Source organism: Gymnoscopelus braueri (assembly GCF_963280865.1).
Source record: "Gymnoscopelus braueri genome assembly, chromosome: 17".
Lineage (NCBI taxonomy): Eukaryota > Metazoa > Chordata > Actinopteri > Myctophiformes > Myctophidae > Gymnoscopelus > Gymnoscopelus braueri.
This window is the reverse complement of record NC_137617.1, coordinates 6563312-6580910: the sequence shown is the minus strand read 5'-3', so window position 1 is coordinate 6580910 and position 17599 is coordinate 6563312. Positions and strand designations below refer to the sequence as shown.

At 42.4% G+C, this 17599-nt stretch overlaps 1 protein-coding gene across 3 annotated transcripts in view; it reads right to left on the bottom strand.

Moving 5' to 3' along the window:
• Positions 1-640: 640 nt before the first annotated feature.
• Positions 641-17599, bottom strand: part of arhgap22b (Rho GTPase activating protein 22b) — a 77195-nt gene continuing 60236 nt past the window's right edge. Inside the window, exons 5-13 of one of the 3 annotated variants that reach the window (XM_080455228.1) lie at positions 8069-8276; positions 6780-6965; positions 5925-6038; positions 5676-5797; positions 5147-5350; positions 4335-4572; positions 2979-3049; positions 1629-2211; positions 641-1034 (exon numbers count right to left, since the gene is read on the bottom strand). In XM_080455228.1, the coding sequence (XP_080311354.1) occupies positions 812-1034; positions 1629-2211; positions 2979-3049; positions 4335-4572; positions 5147-5350; positions 5676-5797; positions 5925-6038; positions 6780-6965; positions 8069-8276 (1949 nt within the window). In that variant the 3' untranslated portion in view covers positions 641-811. Of the gene's footprint in view, positions 1035-1628; positions 2215-2978; positions 3060-4334; positions 4573-5146; positions 5351-5675; positions 5798-5924; positions 6039-6779; positions 6966-8068; positions 8277-17599 lie in introns of all 3 variants that reach the window. The other 2 variants (XM_080455230.1, XM_080455229.1) reach the window with 2 other exon arrangements.

Sequence of the window (17599 nt, the reverse complement as noted above, 5' to 3'; positions counted from 1 at the left end):
AAGGTCAGGACTTCATTTATCTTCGTGCGATTTCACACAGACACTGTGGCTCCACACAGTGATGCCGGCTGGCCTCCTCCTTGACTTTCCATTCTGTTCCAAGCATGCGTCTCAAGCACACGGCCATTCAAGGAGTTTTTTTTAAATCAACCCAGCCGTCCAGAGTACTTTATTCTGACGAGCGCCCGGGGTCAGTCAGATCCCTCTCCAAACACTTAAGCGGGTGATCACGCCGAGACACGTCGCTACAGGCGCAGAGCGACTCTTCAAAAACACCTTGACAAAAGAGCTTCTCCGGCAAAACACGGCGGTGTGCCTGTGTGCGAAACCGGGTGATCAAATAATTAATCACGCGGGGGAAATGGATTCAAGCGCACGTTGAGTCTTGAGTCTAATATTAAACTTTGGTCTGCGTTTGCCATTGTCCCACATTTCCCTCCACATCTATCGGCATCAAAACGGGAAGGAGCACTGCGACCTCACGCAATGCGTTTAAAAGGTTGTGAAATGCACGTTTTATGCACGTCTGAAAAGCGCTAGAAAAACATGTTGCGCGGTGAAAGAGAGGAGCACCGCCAGGCACACCGTATCGTAGGAAAACAAAGGTTTTGCTAGCCACGCATCTCTGCGTGATCCTCCCCTTAAGTCCTCACTAGCTTCAGCTCTCGATTTCAGTTCTTATGAACTTGCCCTGAATATTTTTTTTTACAACAAACACAGTTTTGAAGAAAAAGGCCAGATCGGCTCCAGTTGGTTCAAGACATCAACCTCTGTACTGGGCCTCAGACAAAGACTACTGGGCCATCAATGTTCATATGTCACTAGTCCTCGCGCCCAGAGCCAAGTCTCCTAATGTAGCAAAGAAGTCCTCCATCTCCTTCTCCAGCAAACGGTTGCGGTTCTCGGCGTCCTCTCTGGCGCGCTCAGAGTTGCGTAGTTTGATCTCCAGCATGCGCTGCTTCTTCCTCTCCTGTTCCATCTCCTGCTCCAGGCGCTCCATCTGCGCACACAGCGCTGCACTGGACTCCTCTAACCTGCAGAGGGCAGCGGAGCACGGGAAGGAATGAGCAACGTCAACATAACTTAGTAGATGTAAGAGTAGAGTAAGTTAAACTAAACTACATTTTTTAAATAATTATTCCATTTGCCTCAAGGTGACAAAGATGACAGACGTTTTGGCTTTCCAGCCTTCATCAGTTTGATACTGATGATGGCTGTTAAGTCAAAACTTCTGTCATCTTTGTCACCTTGAGGCAAATGGAATATATATATATTTTTTAAACTAAATGAATAGATTTAAACTTTTGCTACATTTCCTCAGTAAAACAAAGATTCTTTCTACATGAAGCTAGAATATGAACCTTTTTTTAAGGCATCTACTGTATAAATGATTCTTAAGAGCCCATAATTGTCAGAGGAGTCAGAACTGACCCTAACCCTAGACCTAGAGACATGTTGACCTTGTACACTTTCCTAAAGTGAGTGTAAAGGCCAGTCCACACCGATGCAACTCCTTGCAACCATTATCCCCAATGGCAGTTGCAAAGGAGTTGCATTGGTGTGGACTGGCCTTAAAACTGTTTTGTTGCAAGGAGTTAACTTGCGACTAGTTGCATTGGTGCGCTCACTTTTTCATCCTGGCCTCGTAGACGCCCCTCTGGCTCCTCAGCTCGTCTCTCAGTCCGTCCACCAGACCGCCCAGTGGCACGGCGGAGGACCCCCCCTGCTGCTCCCAGTCTCCGTCCTCCGACATCACGATGGTCGGGAGGACCCCCATCATCATGGCCACGGTCACCCCGGCTCCCGCGCTCCCGTTCTCGCTGCCCAGCTCCATGGCCTCGCAACCGCCGCCGCTGTCGTCCTGCTCCGACACCGCCCCTCCTGCGTCCCCCTTTTCTCCCCCTCCCCCTCCCGCACAGTTCTGGTTCCCCGTGGCCAGTGGGGGCTCGTCCGGCACCGAGATCTCGCAGGAGGAAGTGGACCACGGCGTGCTGCTGCTGCCGCCGCCGGCCACGCTGAGCGCGCTCCCCGCGCTGGAGGCGGCGGCGGAGGAGGACGTGACGTTGTCGTAGGTGGACAGCCTCTGGGAGGAGCCCGTGGAGTCGCGGTCGCGCGTCGTCGTCGACGAGGAGGACGAGGACGAGCGCTCGCCCGAGGAGGTGCGGCGGTGTCCCCTCAGGGAGGACAGGCCGTTCATCAGCCAGTTGCCCCCTCCTCGGAAATAGGAAGCACAATCAACTTTATTGTCACGGATAGGGCCGTCACGAATACAAACTTTAAGTTGATGATTAATTGTCGTACAAATAATTGCGGTTAACAATTTAATTTCTGTTTGGCCTTTTAAGGCTTTGTAATCAGATATGGCACAGGGCAAATATGACAAATTCCGTAACCTATTTAGGGCGGGAACCCCTATTTGTAACTATACCTTTCAGGACGGGAACCCCTTTTGGGGTTCTTGTTGCTATGTACAGTATTTGTTCAAAAACAAAAAAACTAAAAAGTTTTTCAGAAAACTTAGGTCAGGATTTAGAAGGCGTTTTTAGAATCGGCCTCAGGTCTAAATGGGTTAAGTATACAAAGAAATCACTGACATATTTAATAATTTTAAACTTTCGAAAGAAATGATCTACAAGCTTACAACACGTCACATTTTTTGGGGTGTTTCAACATGGAAACGATTATGACGATTATGACAAAATAATTGTGATGTGATTACCTCAAATAATTGCGATTAGACGATTATGTAATAATTGTGAAAGGCCTAATCACGGATTTACAGCTGTAAGGAAGTGGGTGAAATCATGTTTCATTCATAAAATATTTTGGGAGCTTTAAACCAGGATGTTTTAACTTTCCGTTTGATTTTTTGCCTTGATATCCAGCATCTGGCCTAAATGCTTGTACACAACCTCCACTTTGAAATATACATGAGGTTGCACATAAGGTTAGAAAATAGCAGCAGATGCAGTACATACCTCCTCCTCCTCCTCCTCCTCCTCCTCCTCCTCCACCTGATGACACGCTGGTGGTCTCCACCGTGGAACCACTGCTGCTCCCTAGGGTGATCATAGTCAGGAAATATGAGTTGACAATTCATTGTCAGACAAAATAATTGTGATTAATGTCCTAATTATTTTGGCATTGGAACATAAAAATTGTAATCACATTTCTGTTTGCCTTGTAGGCTTTCTAAACAAAGATAGCACAGGCCAGATATGACAAATAACATAAAAAAAAACAATGACTGGTACCAATTATCAAATTAAATGCATTTAAGAATGTTTTACTTTCAAAGATTTGAGCCTATCTACAAGCTCACAACTGTGAGCTTGTAGATAGGCTTTTTCAACAAATGAATTCACACAGGTGAATCGAAACAAGTCTAACAATGAAATAACTGCAATTATCTTGACCCATTAAAACCGGGAGAGCATCTGTGTCATTTTAGATTTTAGCGTTGGCGTTGGCAAAAATAGCAGATCTACAAACTCGCAGCGCGGCACAAATATACATCTGCTATTTGAAAAAATATATATAATAATCTTGAAAGTGCTAGAAATATTTTTAAAGTGTTTCAGAAGGGGGGGGGGGTCCGCGGCCATATATATATATCAATTTGGGGGTCCTTGACACAAAAACGTTTCAGAATGACTGATTTAGAAGGCATTTGTAGAATCTACCTCAGGTCTTAACTCTTTGACTGCCAGAGTATTTTCATAAAGTACTCCCCCAGTGCCAGCAATTTTCGTGTTTTTTTATTTTTATATTTTGAATTTTTCTCATGAAAATAATTTAAGGACACATAATGTAAAGACCCAGCACAATTCCGCCACTAGAGCGCAGCACATGACAGCTTTGATCATGTCGTTGGGTCTCTCTCACCCTTCTTCATAGATTAGACAAGGAAAAACATGAAAACGGATGTGACGTCCCCCCCATTGTTTTGATCGGCGAAAATTACGTTGTGATATACGACGGCGATGACTGATCGTCACCCAGACCATAGATTATAGAAGAGAAACTGTCCGTTTGTCCGTCATACCGTGTGAAAGACCGTTTATTTACCTATTTTGGACGAAAATGACTGGGGAAAAGAATCAAAAACCGGAAACGGAATCCAGGTCATGAAACCGGATGCAGATGTCCGTGAAGTAAGTGGAACTCGAGAATAACATTGAATATTAAGCAGCATAGCGCAATCAGAGATTAAACAATGAACGCGCGTCCAGCGCGTCGAGCGCGTCGACGGCCAACTGGACAAAGTAGCTCTCGCAGTCAAAGAGTTAACAGGTTAAATAATAGCAATATGTGATACTTGTGACAGGCGTAACGTACCGCTGCCCTGCTTGCCCTGCGGCTGCGAGCGAGGCACCGAGGAGCTTTTGAAGGAGTACTTCCAGGAGGGCGTGGCTTTGGGCTGTTTGCTGGGACTGATGGCCGTGTCCCCCTTGGCCCCCGACGAAGACGCCAGCTTGGGCCCGCCGCCGCCGGGGTTGGGCGTCTGGACGGGAGTGACGGCCGCACACAGCTTGGCGTCTAGGGAGGACGCGCTGCTGTGCAGGTCAGGGTCTGGGTTGGTGGGAGGCGGGATTATTGTAGTTCAGTAAGAATAACAACATAAACTAAAACTAGAATTGAAAAGGGGTTTATTTTTTTAAATAACGGTTAAATAGCTCTATATTCTGATATTAATCATTGCGTTTATTAATCAGAAACAGGATTCTCCCTGTCTTCTATGGTGCTTCCTATGGTGCTTCCCTGTCTTCTATGGTGCTTCCTATGGTGCTTCCCTGTCTTCTAAGGTGCTTCCTATGGTGCTTCCCTGTCTTCTAAGGTGCTTCCTATAGTGCTTCCCTGCCTTCTAAGGTGCTTCCTATGGTGCTTTCCTGTCTTCTAAGGTGCTTCCTATGGTGCTTCTATGGTGCTTCCTATGGTGCTTCCTATGGTGCTTCCCTGTCTTCTACGGTGCTTCCTATGGTGCTTCCCTGTCTTCTACGGTGCTTCCTATGGTGCTTCCCTGTCTTCTATGGTGCTTCCTATGGTAATTCCCTGTCTTCTATGGTGCTTCTTATGGTGCTTCCCTGTCTGCTATGGTAATTCCCTGTTATCTATGGTGCTGCCTATGGAGCATGGCTATAATAACCTTGGTGGGAGGTGATGGGGCAAGACTGGAGGTCCTCCTCAGAGATCCAGGCTCCCAGGCTGCGGTGCTGGAGCTGATGCCCAGGGACGGTGGGCTCTGTCTGGGGAGGCTGGCTGCTGGGGGGAGCCTCCTGGTCCCTGCCGGGGTAGAGGCGGAGGTGTTCCCTGATGAGGATGGTCATCAGATGCTGGACCAGAGAGGTGCCTGGAGGTCAGAGAAGATGTCAAACTTAAGGATGGCAATTTTATATGTGCCATTTATTTTTCTTTCTTTTGTGGGCCATTTATAACCATAACATTAAAGTCTGAGTTACACCGAGTTGTGTGCTGGTGTCACATACCAAAAATAGCCAAACTACAAGCTCACAACAATCCAACCCAACCCCTAAACCTAACCTCCCTACGCCTAATCCTAATCCTTCCCCCGATCTAAATATTTTCTTAATTGTGAGCATAATTTGGCCCTCACAAGTACACACACACTGCAACCAGCAACATGGATTCAGTAAATAATAAGCGTGTCTGTTTACCCTCCATGATGGCTACAGGGTCCTCCATCTTGGGTCGGAGGATGTTTGGTCCGAACACAGTGGCCAGGTTCTGAACGCTCATTTTGTTCTCGTTACAATGAGACTGGACCTCATCAAGGAACCTGAGAGAAACACACACCCAAACATTTAATTCTAATTACAGTTGCCATGGAGATGAAATAGTTCCATCCAATAGAAAGCAGAGTGTTCAGAGGGTGATTGATAATAGTGATAAAGGAAGGGACTTACTTGCATATGTACTTAAGCAGATTGAAGTTGGGGAGAGGTAGAGTGCTCACTTGGTTTCCCAGCTCCTGGACCCCCTGAGACATACAAATCATGCTTAATACACAGTCAAATCCTCTGGGGGGGTTTCAAGTCTGAGTGAATGGAACCAAATGGACCCTTACGGATACATTTGGTTCCCCCTTAAACCTGAACCTAAGCCCAACTACAACGTTAAACCCTAATCCTGTGCTACATAAATACAGTGGACTTAACTAAGTAAGCATGACCTTACCATATCCACTACCATAAAATGTATCCTAACTGTACTGTAACCCTAAACCTAACATTCCTAATCTGAATAATGTCATAGTTACAACCCTCTTTTATCCATGAAAAATAACATTTTCCTCATGGGGACCAGAACAAGTCATGTCTTTATGGTTTTTCTATTCTGTTTTTACTGTCTGTGCCCCCCCCCCCACACACACACACACGTCTATATTACTATACTTGTGAGGACATCAACATTTTAGGACGGCATTGAAAATTGGCGCAAATAGAATAGTAGCCAAAAAATAGCAGATCTACAAGCTCATAACGCATCGTAAGTTAACCTCTGAATGTCTAACCACAACAACAATCGAATCATAAGCCTAACTTCAAAAATCTTGTTTGTAAGATAAAACAAGCATTTCTCTTTTGAGGACCAGGGAAATGGTGCTCACAATGGCCATTTCACACATTCTACTATACTTATGGGGACATTTGGTATAGTAACACACACACACACACACACACACACACACACACACACACACACACACACACACACACACACACACACACACACACACACACACACACACACACACACACACACACACACACACACACACACACACACACACACACACACAAAACACACACACCTCCTCTTCGTCTTTGGCCAGCAGCTGTGCACAGGTGAGGAAGTCGTCATATTTGGAGAAGGGGATGACAGGTTCAGGCAGCTCTCTCAAGTACAGCTTCAGCAACGATGCCACCGTGTGGACATCCGTGTTACTGCAGGAGAACACAGTTGATATTTGGAACATTTAACTTGCAGCAGGATGAAGAAGATCTAAAGAACCTATTAATACCTGGGCCTACAACTTCAGTTAGAGCCATCACACCCTGCAAATACATATTAAAGGACCATACCACTGCTATTTTAAACATGCACTTGAAGCCTTCATGTACTACCATGTAGCCTATTTATTTCTGTGTCTTTCTTTCTCCATCTCTTTCCACCTTTTTTGAAACTGCAAAGATGGAGCGTGCCTTGTACGACAACGAATTTCACCCTGTGTTTCTTTTCTTTCACACCTAAAAAATGTGTGATGTGACAATAAAGCTGACTTGAGCTGTGTGCCAGCCTTTTTGAAATGTGTGACCTTTGTGACTCTTACTTTGATAGGATGTAATTCCTCAAAACCATTTAAAAAAAATGTATTATCTTCTTTTCTATATTTAAGATATATCAGCCTTGTCATGATTGTTGAAGTGAAGTCTGATGCCTCTTTAAAACATATCTCAAAACAAACTTAAAGGAGAATTCCGCCCACCGGAAGCCTCGCTAAACGACATTTTTTGAAATCTCGTCTAGCGAGACTTCCGATGGGGCGCATTCAAGACAATCACATTCACGTTGCATAGTGTTCTGTCACTATGAACGTCTGATCTCACCAAAAAATATATAATTAAAATACGCGATTTAGTCCCATAGGTGTGGGTTTTTAGCTGCGGAGGACCCGGGATGGAGTTATGAAAGTTTTCTACCGTACCACTTGTCCTAGGATATCATAACATCATATAAAAGGCAAGAAAAACGTCAGGCGGCACTCCTTTAACGCACATCAGGAAAATGCTATTCTGACTCACTCAGATGTTGTCATTTATGTGCATATATGGGACTTACTTATGGATTATGGACCTAATGGACCTATTTACAAAATGAAAGTGAGATTGCCAATATTCTAATAGCATTTTGATGAAGTGTGGGGACATTTTATGTGACTTTTGAGGCATCAGACTTCAATAAAAATCATATGCTGCTGGTATATCTCAATACAATGTTCAGCAAACTGCATGTTAGTGCGTCCAATGCCATTGTCATCATGTCCTACCTGTCGAACAGGGGCTTGTCCCCGCAGTCGAAGCTCTCCTGGAGGTCTTTGACCAGGTTGGCCTGTCCGGGCATCCTGAACAGCCCCTCCTCGTCCAGGCCTCTCTCCCTGATGAAGTCCACACACTGCTCCACCAGCAGAGGAGCCAGCCTGGGCCCGAACTTCCTTTCGTACTGCACCGTGTCCTCCAGATGCTGGCCGAAGATACCTGCAACACCACACAACGTTCTGATGTTAGACGGTTTTCAGTGGTGGAAAGAAGTAACTAAGTACATTTACTCAAGTAGTGTACTTAATGTTGAGGTATTTGTACCTTACTTGAGTATTTCCAATGTCCAATACTTTTACTTCTACTCCACTACATCTCAGAGGCAACTATTGTACTTTTACACCACTACAATTATTTGAAAAATGTTGTTACTAGTTACTTTGTAGATTTTTATTATTACAAAAGATACATTACCCACTTCTGCCCTATATACATTTCGGCCATTGAAAATAGCTGATCTACAAGCGTAGATAGGTATCTGGGTATTGAAAACCTCAGGGATGCGTCCGTGACATATATACCATGCGACCACTTAAACCTTAGATTTCAGATGCTAGAACGTTTGACACACTGATGGAGTATATTATAGTATATTGTGGGTTGTATATTGAGATGGCAGGTACAGTATGTCACATAAAAAAAGACAAATCAAACAAATGGGACACTTTATTAGAACACACAAAAAATCGCTACAGCCTCAGTAGTCAACCAGTGAAATGACGGTATTTTACGATGCCTCTCATACAGTAGGGATTGCATTGACTTGTCTCTATCACACCAGCTAAATTAGTTAATATATAGCGTTACCATCATTTTAACCACTTTATATATGTCTCAGGTCCCTGTAAATAACCTGTTCATCCACGGCACCCTTGATACATTTGGTTCCATTTGTACACTCTCAGAGTTACACACCCTTAAGGAACCATGAGGGTCCCTGGACCCAAATTGTAGACCCAGACTACAATTAGTTGAAAAATTTAGTTAGGCCTACTTGTTACTTTGTAGATTTGGATTATTACTACAAAACATACCACTTCAGCCCTATAACCCAGTGGTTCTCAAACTTTTTCAAGTCAAGGACCCCCAAATTGGCACTTGTTAGCCCGTGGACCCCCATTTGAAGAGATATACCTCAGGGACCCCCATAAGAGAGGGTTTTTACGGCTCTAGCAGTGATTCTCAACCATTTTAATTTCAAGGACCCCCAGTTTGACATGCATTAGAGGTTACGGACCCTCATTTAATGGCATTCCTATCTCTGGGACCTCAATTTATATTGTAAAATCAATTTTAATCTGAGAGTGTACAAATGGACACTCAGAGTTACAGACCCATAATGGTCCACTTGGTTCAACTATTCATCATTTAGCTGGGGACCCCCTGGAACTCCCTCAAGGACCCCTCACTTTGAGAACCAATGCTATATAGGCTATATAGTTTGGCTATTTGAAAATAGCCATTTTAATTTCAAATATTTGAAAATAGCCGATCTACAATTGTGAAGTCAACTTGGGAAATCCTCACTGGAGATCAAAGGGTTAAAATGTCGGGCTGATTGACAGTGTGGCAGCTGTCTGAAATCATTCCCTGTGCCTAATCAGCGTCGCACTCGCTGCAATTTAAAGCGCCACACCTGAAGGACGCGCTGTAATTCAAACTACAGAGGGAGAAGGAGGAGAATCCTCCAGACCGCCAAAATCCTCCATTATTACAAACAAACAAGCGTGCGTCCAGCAACAGCAACGTCGCGCAGAACACATCAAGGCAGCATTGGTGCAGCCATGAAAAGCTGGAGAGGCGGCAGGTGACTGGTGAGAGACGAACTGTTTGTTTAAGAGTCATAAAACTTGCCAGTTGTGGCGCACGTTAGAACGTGCGTTCTTGTTCATTGTCATTTGTTTGTTTGATGTCCTCAACTCAAGTGAAAGAAACATGATTGTTGATTTAAAAAGGAATGTGATTTGTTTATTGAGAGATGTAGATTGATAGAAACGGTTGCTAAATGCTGCTAAAATTCAGTATTTATTATGTTTGCATTTCATAAGACTGCATTTGTTTAAAACCAATTCATAAAAAGACACTAAGAAAGTAAAAACAAGATTCACAAGTGTTAAAAAATATATGTGAGGCATGTATTTTTGCATTTATTTCATGTGCATTATATTTACAGTTATTTATTTTTCATTTAAGGTTTTTCACCTTACAACCTTACAACTATACCTTAAGTTACTACCTACATGAGCTGTACTGCAACAACAAAAACTAAAGTAAAGAAGAACTAAAAAGAAGTTGTGGTCATCATTGTATGAGTGAAATCCAGTTAAAACCTCCTATGGACTGTACCATCCCTTTCAAGCGGGACATCGTAACTAGTACTAATCGTAACGTGTTGTGCATAATGAGTACTTGTACTTTAAGTATATTTTGATGCCAATGTTTTGTACCAGACATGTACTTGTAATAGAGTATTTCTAAATTACTGTATTGGTACTTTTACTCAAGTAAATAATTAGAGTACTTTTTGCACCACTGGGCCTAGTAAATCACTTTACACATTCATCAGGATTCTGGATGGCTTGGTTCCAGGCTTAACATAATTTATAAAAAATATTTTCGGAAATCTCTATGGGAAATATTAATGGGTTTTATATCTGTGACGCCACAAAATGGCCACCACGGCTATGCCCTATAAGTGTATACAGGGTATTTTCACATTTATAAAGTTACAATTTATATACGTATATTAGACTGTGTATGGTGTGCAAGGATAAAGTATACGTAAACAAGGCTGTATGCTGCGAGAACTTGCGACAGGATACAGTATACATATATGTGTCTCTCGGTTACTTGATTTTACTTGATCTTTCTTTCTTCTTCTTTCAGATACTCAAGGCTGGCAGAGGTGTTGCAGGGGGGACACCCCCCTCCCCCTCCTCTTCATTATAAGCCTGAACTATGCAGTAAGACAGGCCATCAGTGGAGGAGGGGAGCAAGAACTGGGCTTCACTAACTAGGAGGTCTAGATGACTCCCTAATGTAGTCTTTTTGCCAGACCCAAGGGGGTCAGGCTTACATGAGGCTTTGTATCTGTTTTCTCCATACATGGGCATGGTCACTTTGTCCCCCGGCCCCAGCCAAAAAAGTCTGTCCCCCTTTCGTCACAAACTATTCATGACATCATTATTATGTTACAAAAATGATAAAATGATTTATGCTTTTCAGTTATAAAGTGGTTTGTAGGTGTGTTACATACTAGGACTTCATTCTGGGTCTGGCAGAACCAGGTCTCCTGGTCTTGTTTTATAAACACACACATACAAACGCACCCCCCCCCCACACACACACACCCATACACCCATACACCCACCCACAAACATACTGTACATATGAGGATGCAGATGACATCTGTATCATAAATGCCCAGAAGGCTGAGGTTCTCACCTACAGTATAACACCCTCCCAGACCATCAACCTCTAATAAAGTACTGGTGAAGCTAACCAGAGAGATGTAAAGTACTGGTGAAGCTAACCAGAGAGATGTAAAGTACTGGTGAAGCCAACCAGATGTACGGAGGATGGCGAGATGTCGGGAGACGGCGCTGGAAGGCTCATCCGAGGATGCCCTGCCCTAGAGATCGAAATCTGGAGATCTCTCTCTATCCATGGGTTTGTCTGCATGGGGGATTCCTCCGGAGACTTGGTCCGCACGGTCGAACGGCCGAAGATCTTGTCCTTCTCGGGGGTTTCCCCTGAAGACAGCTGATGAAGACGACTCAAAGTAGGAACCCCTTTAGGACTGTCACGATTATTACATTTTACTTGACGATTAATTGTCGCTCAAATAATTGCGATTACCCAGGCCGAATTAATGAATGATTGCGTCGTACACTGAACATTGTAACATAATTAATAAAAATGTGTCTGGCTTTTTAGGCTGACAAACGGTGCACAGGGCAGATATTTCCACTATTTTTGAAAATGTTTGAAAACATATGAACATTTTTGAACATGGAAATGATTATGACGATTATCAAAAAAAGTATTGTGATTATCTCAAATACTTGCGCTTTAGGCGATCATGTAATAATTGTGACATACCTAATTTTTCCTTTTCCTTTGCTGGATGCTGCTGCTGCTGCAGTTTGTGTTGTATGATGTTTTTGTTGTATGCTCTTCGTGTTGGATGCTGTTCGTGTTGGATGCTGTTCGTGTTGGATGATGTTCGTGTCATGTGCTGATGTGGTTCAAGGTGTACCTGATGGTCTAGTGCTTAGGATTCGGCGCTCTCACCGCCGTGGCCCGGGTTCGATTCCCGGTCTTAATCATCATGATTTGTGTGCTCATCATGATTTGTGTGCATGGGGATCTCATCTTAAACAAGCTCAGTGCTTAATGAGTCTTCCAGTTTAGTAGACCTTGTATTGTGATTTTGTACTTCCATGTACTGTTATTCTCATGTCTTACTAAATAAGGTACATCAATCAATCAATCAATCAATCAATCAACAGTAGCTCTGTTGCTGCCATGTTGGGGCCCGGTGTGGCAGTGAAACATTCAGTGACTGTTTGTTTGTGGCTCTGGAATTGAAGGCTGATCTACACTATGTCGGTTGTGTTGTGACTGTTATTGGAAGTGTGTGTGTGTGTGTGTGTGTGACAGAGATAATTTGCATTAAATACTTTTTAGACATAGGCCTCTGTAAATCCGGGCCTGGACCTGGTCATTTGAAAGGTCACTTTTTGGTAGGTACCAAAAGGTCACTTTTTTCTGGTGTAAAGTGGGGTGGGGGGGGTGTGACTAAAACATATAGACCAAAATTCCCACCCCACCTCAGTAGCTGCCAGACTAGTGGTGCACTGTACTGGCTCCAATACAGTATATTGCACGAGGTGCAATACGGTATAAAAATGAAAGGTTCTGGTGTAAGCAGCTAATAACTGTCCCATTGCCTCAGCAGAATGAACAATCTTTTATTAATATGTGATCATTACATTTGCTAAAGTGTATTAACGGTACGGCAGGATTTAAAAGTGTGCATGAATTTATCTTCAATAAACTTGACTACTGTAATGGTGTCTTTACAGGTCTCCCTACACATTGATCTGACAGTTAGCAGTTGATTCAGAATGGTAACTTCAAAGTTCATATTATAATTAAACATAACTCACTACTTGAGTTGTAAGGCATGTGTTGATTAAGAAATCACCTGTATTTAATCACACAAAAATTGAAAACAAATCTTAAACTTGTCTGCTCCGTTAAGGTCCTTTCACACGGCAAGCGGCCAACGCGCCTATGTAATTCATTTTCAATGAGAGGCGGCCGATTATTTGGGACGCGCGGAGAAGTTGAGGGGCGGTGAGGCGAGCGGGCGTGGTCCCGTGAAACTTTCGCTCGCGTGCTCGTTTGTGCACGCATGCGCGCGCGGACGGCAAGCTGGATTGTAGTGAGCTTTTGTTTTCCCCGCACCGCGCAGGAGGACAAAACAACAATGATCGCGGAGCGATCACCGCTGACCCGAGCGGTGCCGCCCGCGTGAACCGCTTGCCTTGTGTTACGACCTTTAGTCAGACATTAGTCCTGTTATTCAGACAGCTCCAGTAAATTTAATTAATTAAAATATATATGGCCCCCATGGGTCCCTGCTAGTCAAGGGCCCTTGGGCAATTTACACAGTATTAAAGAGATGCATGCACATCCAAATCTCTAAAATGGGGGTGGGTGAGAGGGTTTGTAGTGGTTGTTGTCTCTCTTTTGTTTTTGTTCTGTTTTGTTTTGTGTCTTCTGTTTTGTTTGTGGTCATGTACGTCTTCCGTCTTGTATTTTAAAACGAAAATAGCAAATAAAAACATATATAATACTAGAAAAAGTGCTCCTCGGAGCACAGGTCGCCAGGTCAGGTAGGTTATTGTGGGCCAGCAATGTTCGTAATTTGCCAATCAGGATGTAATATGAAAAATCGGACGGAACCATCTTGATCACTTTACTATAGAGATAATATGTACCGATTTGCATGATATTTGCGTGGTGCTATAATAGGGCAATGTTAAAAGGGTGGCATTTGTTCCCCATGTAGTGCGAATGTGCGTGCAAAGCTTCACCGCAATCGGACACTGCGTTCATGATTTTGCGAGAATTGCCACTCTTGCAGACTTTAGATGTCAATCTTAACCAATCAGGATGGAATGTGAAAAATCAAACAGACCACCAGTCTTGATCACATGACTATAGAGATCATGTGTACCGATTTGCGTGAAATTTTGATAAAATCTTAAGGCTTAATATAAAATAAAGTCGCTATAAAATGCAGATGTGAAAAATGCAGGGCAAAGGTTTTTCCTTGGCCACTAGAGAGTACAAAGTTTTACACAGATCGGTGCAGATATAGGTTAAAAGCACGAAGCGGACTGTTATAGCGCTACCATGAGGCTTGATTTGAAATGTCTTCCTCGGCCTAGTGAGGATGTGTGTGCAAAAGATCATGGAAATTGCACGCTGTGTTCATGATTTGAGGCATTTTGTTAAACGGAGTACCCCTGCAAACTTTGGAAGCCAATTTTAGCCAATCAGGATGGAATATGAAAAATCTGAAAGACCTGTTTGGTTTAATGACCATAGAGATACTGTGTACCAAATTGCAGGATGTTTGGACAAAATCTGTAGGAGTACTGTCAATTTTTTTTTTGCACAAATCAGCCTCCTGGTGGAACCATAAAAGGCCCATGTGAAAAATGTGGGACAGAGGTTCTGCTCTGGCATCCAAGGGAGTGTGTGTGCACAGTTTCGCTGCGATCAAGCCAACGGTGCCAGAGATTAGCTGTACACAGACAGAATGACACACACACACGGACACACAAACGGACGGACAGGGGGCAAAACATACTCTCGCTAGGCCGAAGACAAAAACATACATTAACCACTTCAGCCCTATATATATATATATATATATATATATATATATATATTATATATATATATATATATATATATATATACTTTCGCTATTTGAAAATAGCTGATCTACAAGTTCACAACGCGTTGCTTTGCGACGCGCTGTGTGCATGTAGATCAGCTATTTTCAAATGTGTATACATTCTGCACAATGAGTACTTGCTACTTTTGATGCCAATACTTTTGTACTTTTACTCAAGTAAATTTTTAATTACAGACTTTTACTTATAACAGAGTATTTCGACATGGCAGTATTGATACTTTTATCAAAAAACAATGTAAACAATGTGAGTAATTTTTCCACCACTAGCAATACTTTACATTACTCTTCACCGGTCTCCAAACATTACATTTTTCAACATTTTGGACCAAATAGCCAATTTCTTATAATATTTGACAATTTGGCCAATGTTTGACCAGTTTTTACAGTATAGTTTGTTGATTACTTTTGATGCAGTAATGAACATTTTTTTGTCATTTCATACTTAAGAAAAAAAATATATATAATATTATTATTATTATTACTGTCATCTGGGGACCCCCCCCCCCCTCCCAAAATCATATGAGGACCCCCCTGTGGGTCCCGACCCACAGGTTGAGAACCACTGCTTGATCCTACCTGCTGTGTGTGTGGCAGACAGAGACGGGTCTTGGTAGTCATAGTACTCCCCAGCACAAGGAGAACACAGGAGCAGCGCGGAGTGTTTCTCGTACAACGAGCCGAACTGGCTGCACTTCTTGGCCAACAGCGTTGGCCGCAGAGAATGATGCATCCAGCATGGTTCCAGCATTTGAACCATGGAGTTAAAAATAAGATTTGAACGCTGCGAGGATTTCACCAACGCTCATATTAAGCGCACATGAACGCTGCTACGCACCCTCCTCATAACAACACATGCACCATACAGCAGCTCTATGACATGAAGCCAGAGACCGTTGGCTGGCTGTAGTGAGAGCAGACTGTTGACAGTTAGTTGAGACCAGCTGACAGGTAGAAGACCCCATTGTCTGGAGGGATGCTCCGCAGGGATTGGTTTAGTTAGTGGTTGCCATGGTTGGCTAGGCAACCTCATTAAAGATGACCTGCTGGAGGTCCCAGAACATAATGTTATTTTTAAAAAAAGCCTTATTATTGTCATACTTAGAAAACTCATACCCTGAAGAAGGCCTATATTGTGTCGACGCGTTGATAAAATAAATATTTAAAAAAACTATTATTGCATCGTGGCTACGAGCTGTGTGACCTATTTCCTTTGCACTATTTAGAAAACTTTAAACATTGTACACACACTAAAGCTATGAAAACCAGATGAATCTGTGAAGAATATGGTATTGCTTAAAGTCTATACAACCGAGCTTATTTAATTATTTCTTTCTTTATTCTATTTTTCTCATTTTAAGTTTGATATTTTCCCAGTACTGTAACTGTAATTTGTCCTGTTATTTTGTCATTTGTAATGTTTAATATGTTGTCAATAAAAAAGAGCATAATGCATTTTAAATAGCTATAGGCCTACATTGGCTGAAATCTTTTTTTATTTTTCAAACACAAATTCTCATCCCCAGTGTTATTTTTATTAGTTTGTATTGTATTGTATTGTATTTGTTTTGTTTGTCTATGAAGCACTTATAACATAACCTAAAATGTGATGTAGGCCTATGCCTGTAGTTTATTATTATTATATAGCCTATTATTATTATTATTATTACAAATCAGTTGCTTCACATATCTTGCAGATTAAATATAATGTATTAATGCATTGTTTCTGTCCACAGAGAGTACAGTTATTACGAAACAGAATATTTTAAAATGACGTTTCCATGACATCCCACTGGCCAATCACAGCACGGCCGCTCCCCCGGGCTATGGCATGTAAGAGTGTCCAGCTGACAGTGATTGTAAATAGCAGACAGGTCAGAGGTCACGGGGTCGTGACTGCAGTGTCGCCGTTAACGACGCTTCTCTAAGTTGGCGACAGTTCTAATTCTAGATGGAAGACATTCCCTCCATATGATATGGACAGTGGTGGAAAAAGTACGCGCATGTTTTACTTAAGTAAAATTATCAATACGGCAATGTAGAAATACTCCGTTACAAGTATAAGTCTGGAATTCAAAATGTGCTTGAGTAAAGGTACAAAAGTATCGGCATCAAAATGTACTTATAGTACAAAAAGTACTCATTATGCAGTTTCACAAGTCAAATGTATAAAAATCCTTTGAAAATAGGAGATCTCAATGCGTCCATCACGACACATTGTGAGCTTGTAGATCTGCTATTTTCAAATGGCCGAAATGAAGTGGTTAATGTATGTTTTGTAATAATAATCAAAATCTACAAAGTAACTACTAACTATTTTTCAAATAATTGTAGTGGAGTAAAGTACAATATTTGCCTCTGAGATGCAGTGGAGTAGAAGTAAAAGTATTGGAAAATGGAAATACTCAAGTAAAGCACAAACATCAAAAACTTTTACTTAAGTACAATACTTGAGTAAATGTACTTAGTTACTTTACACGACTGGTTA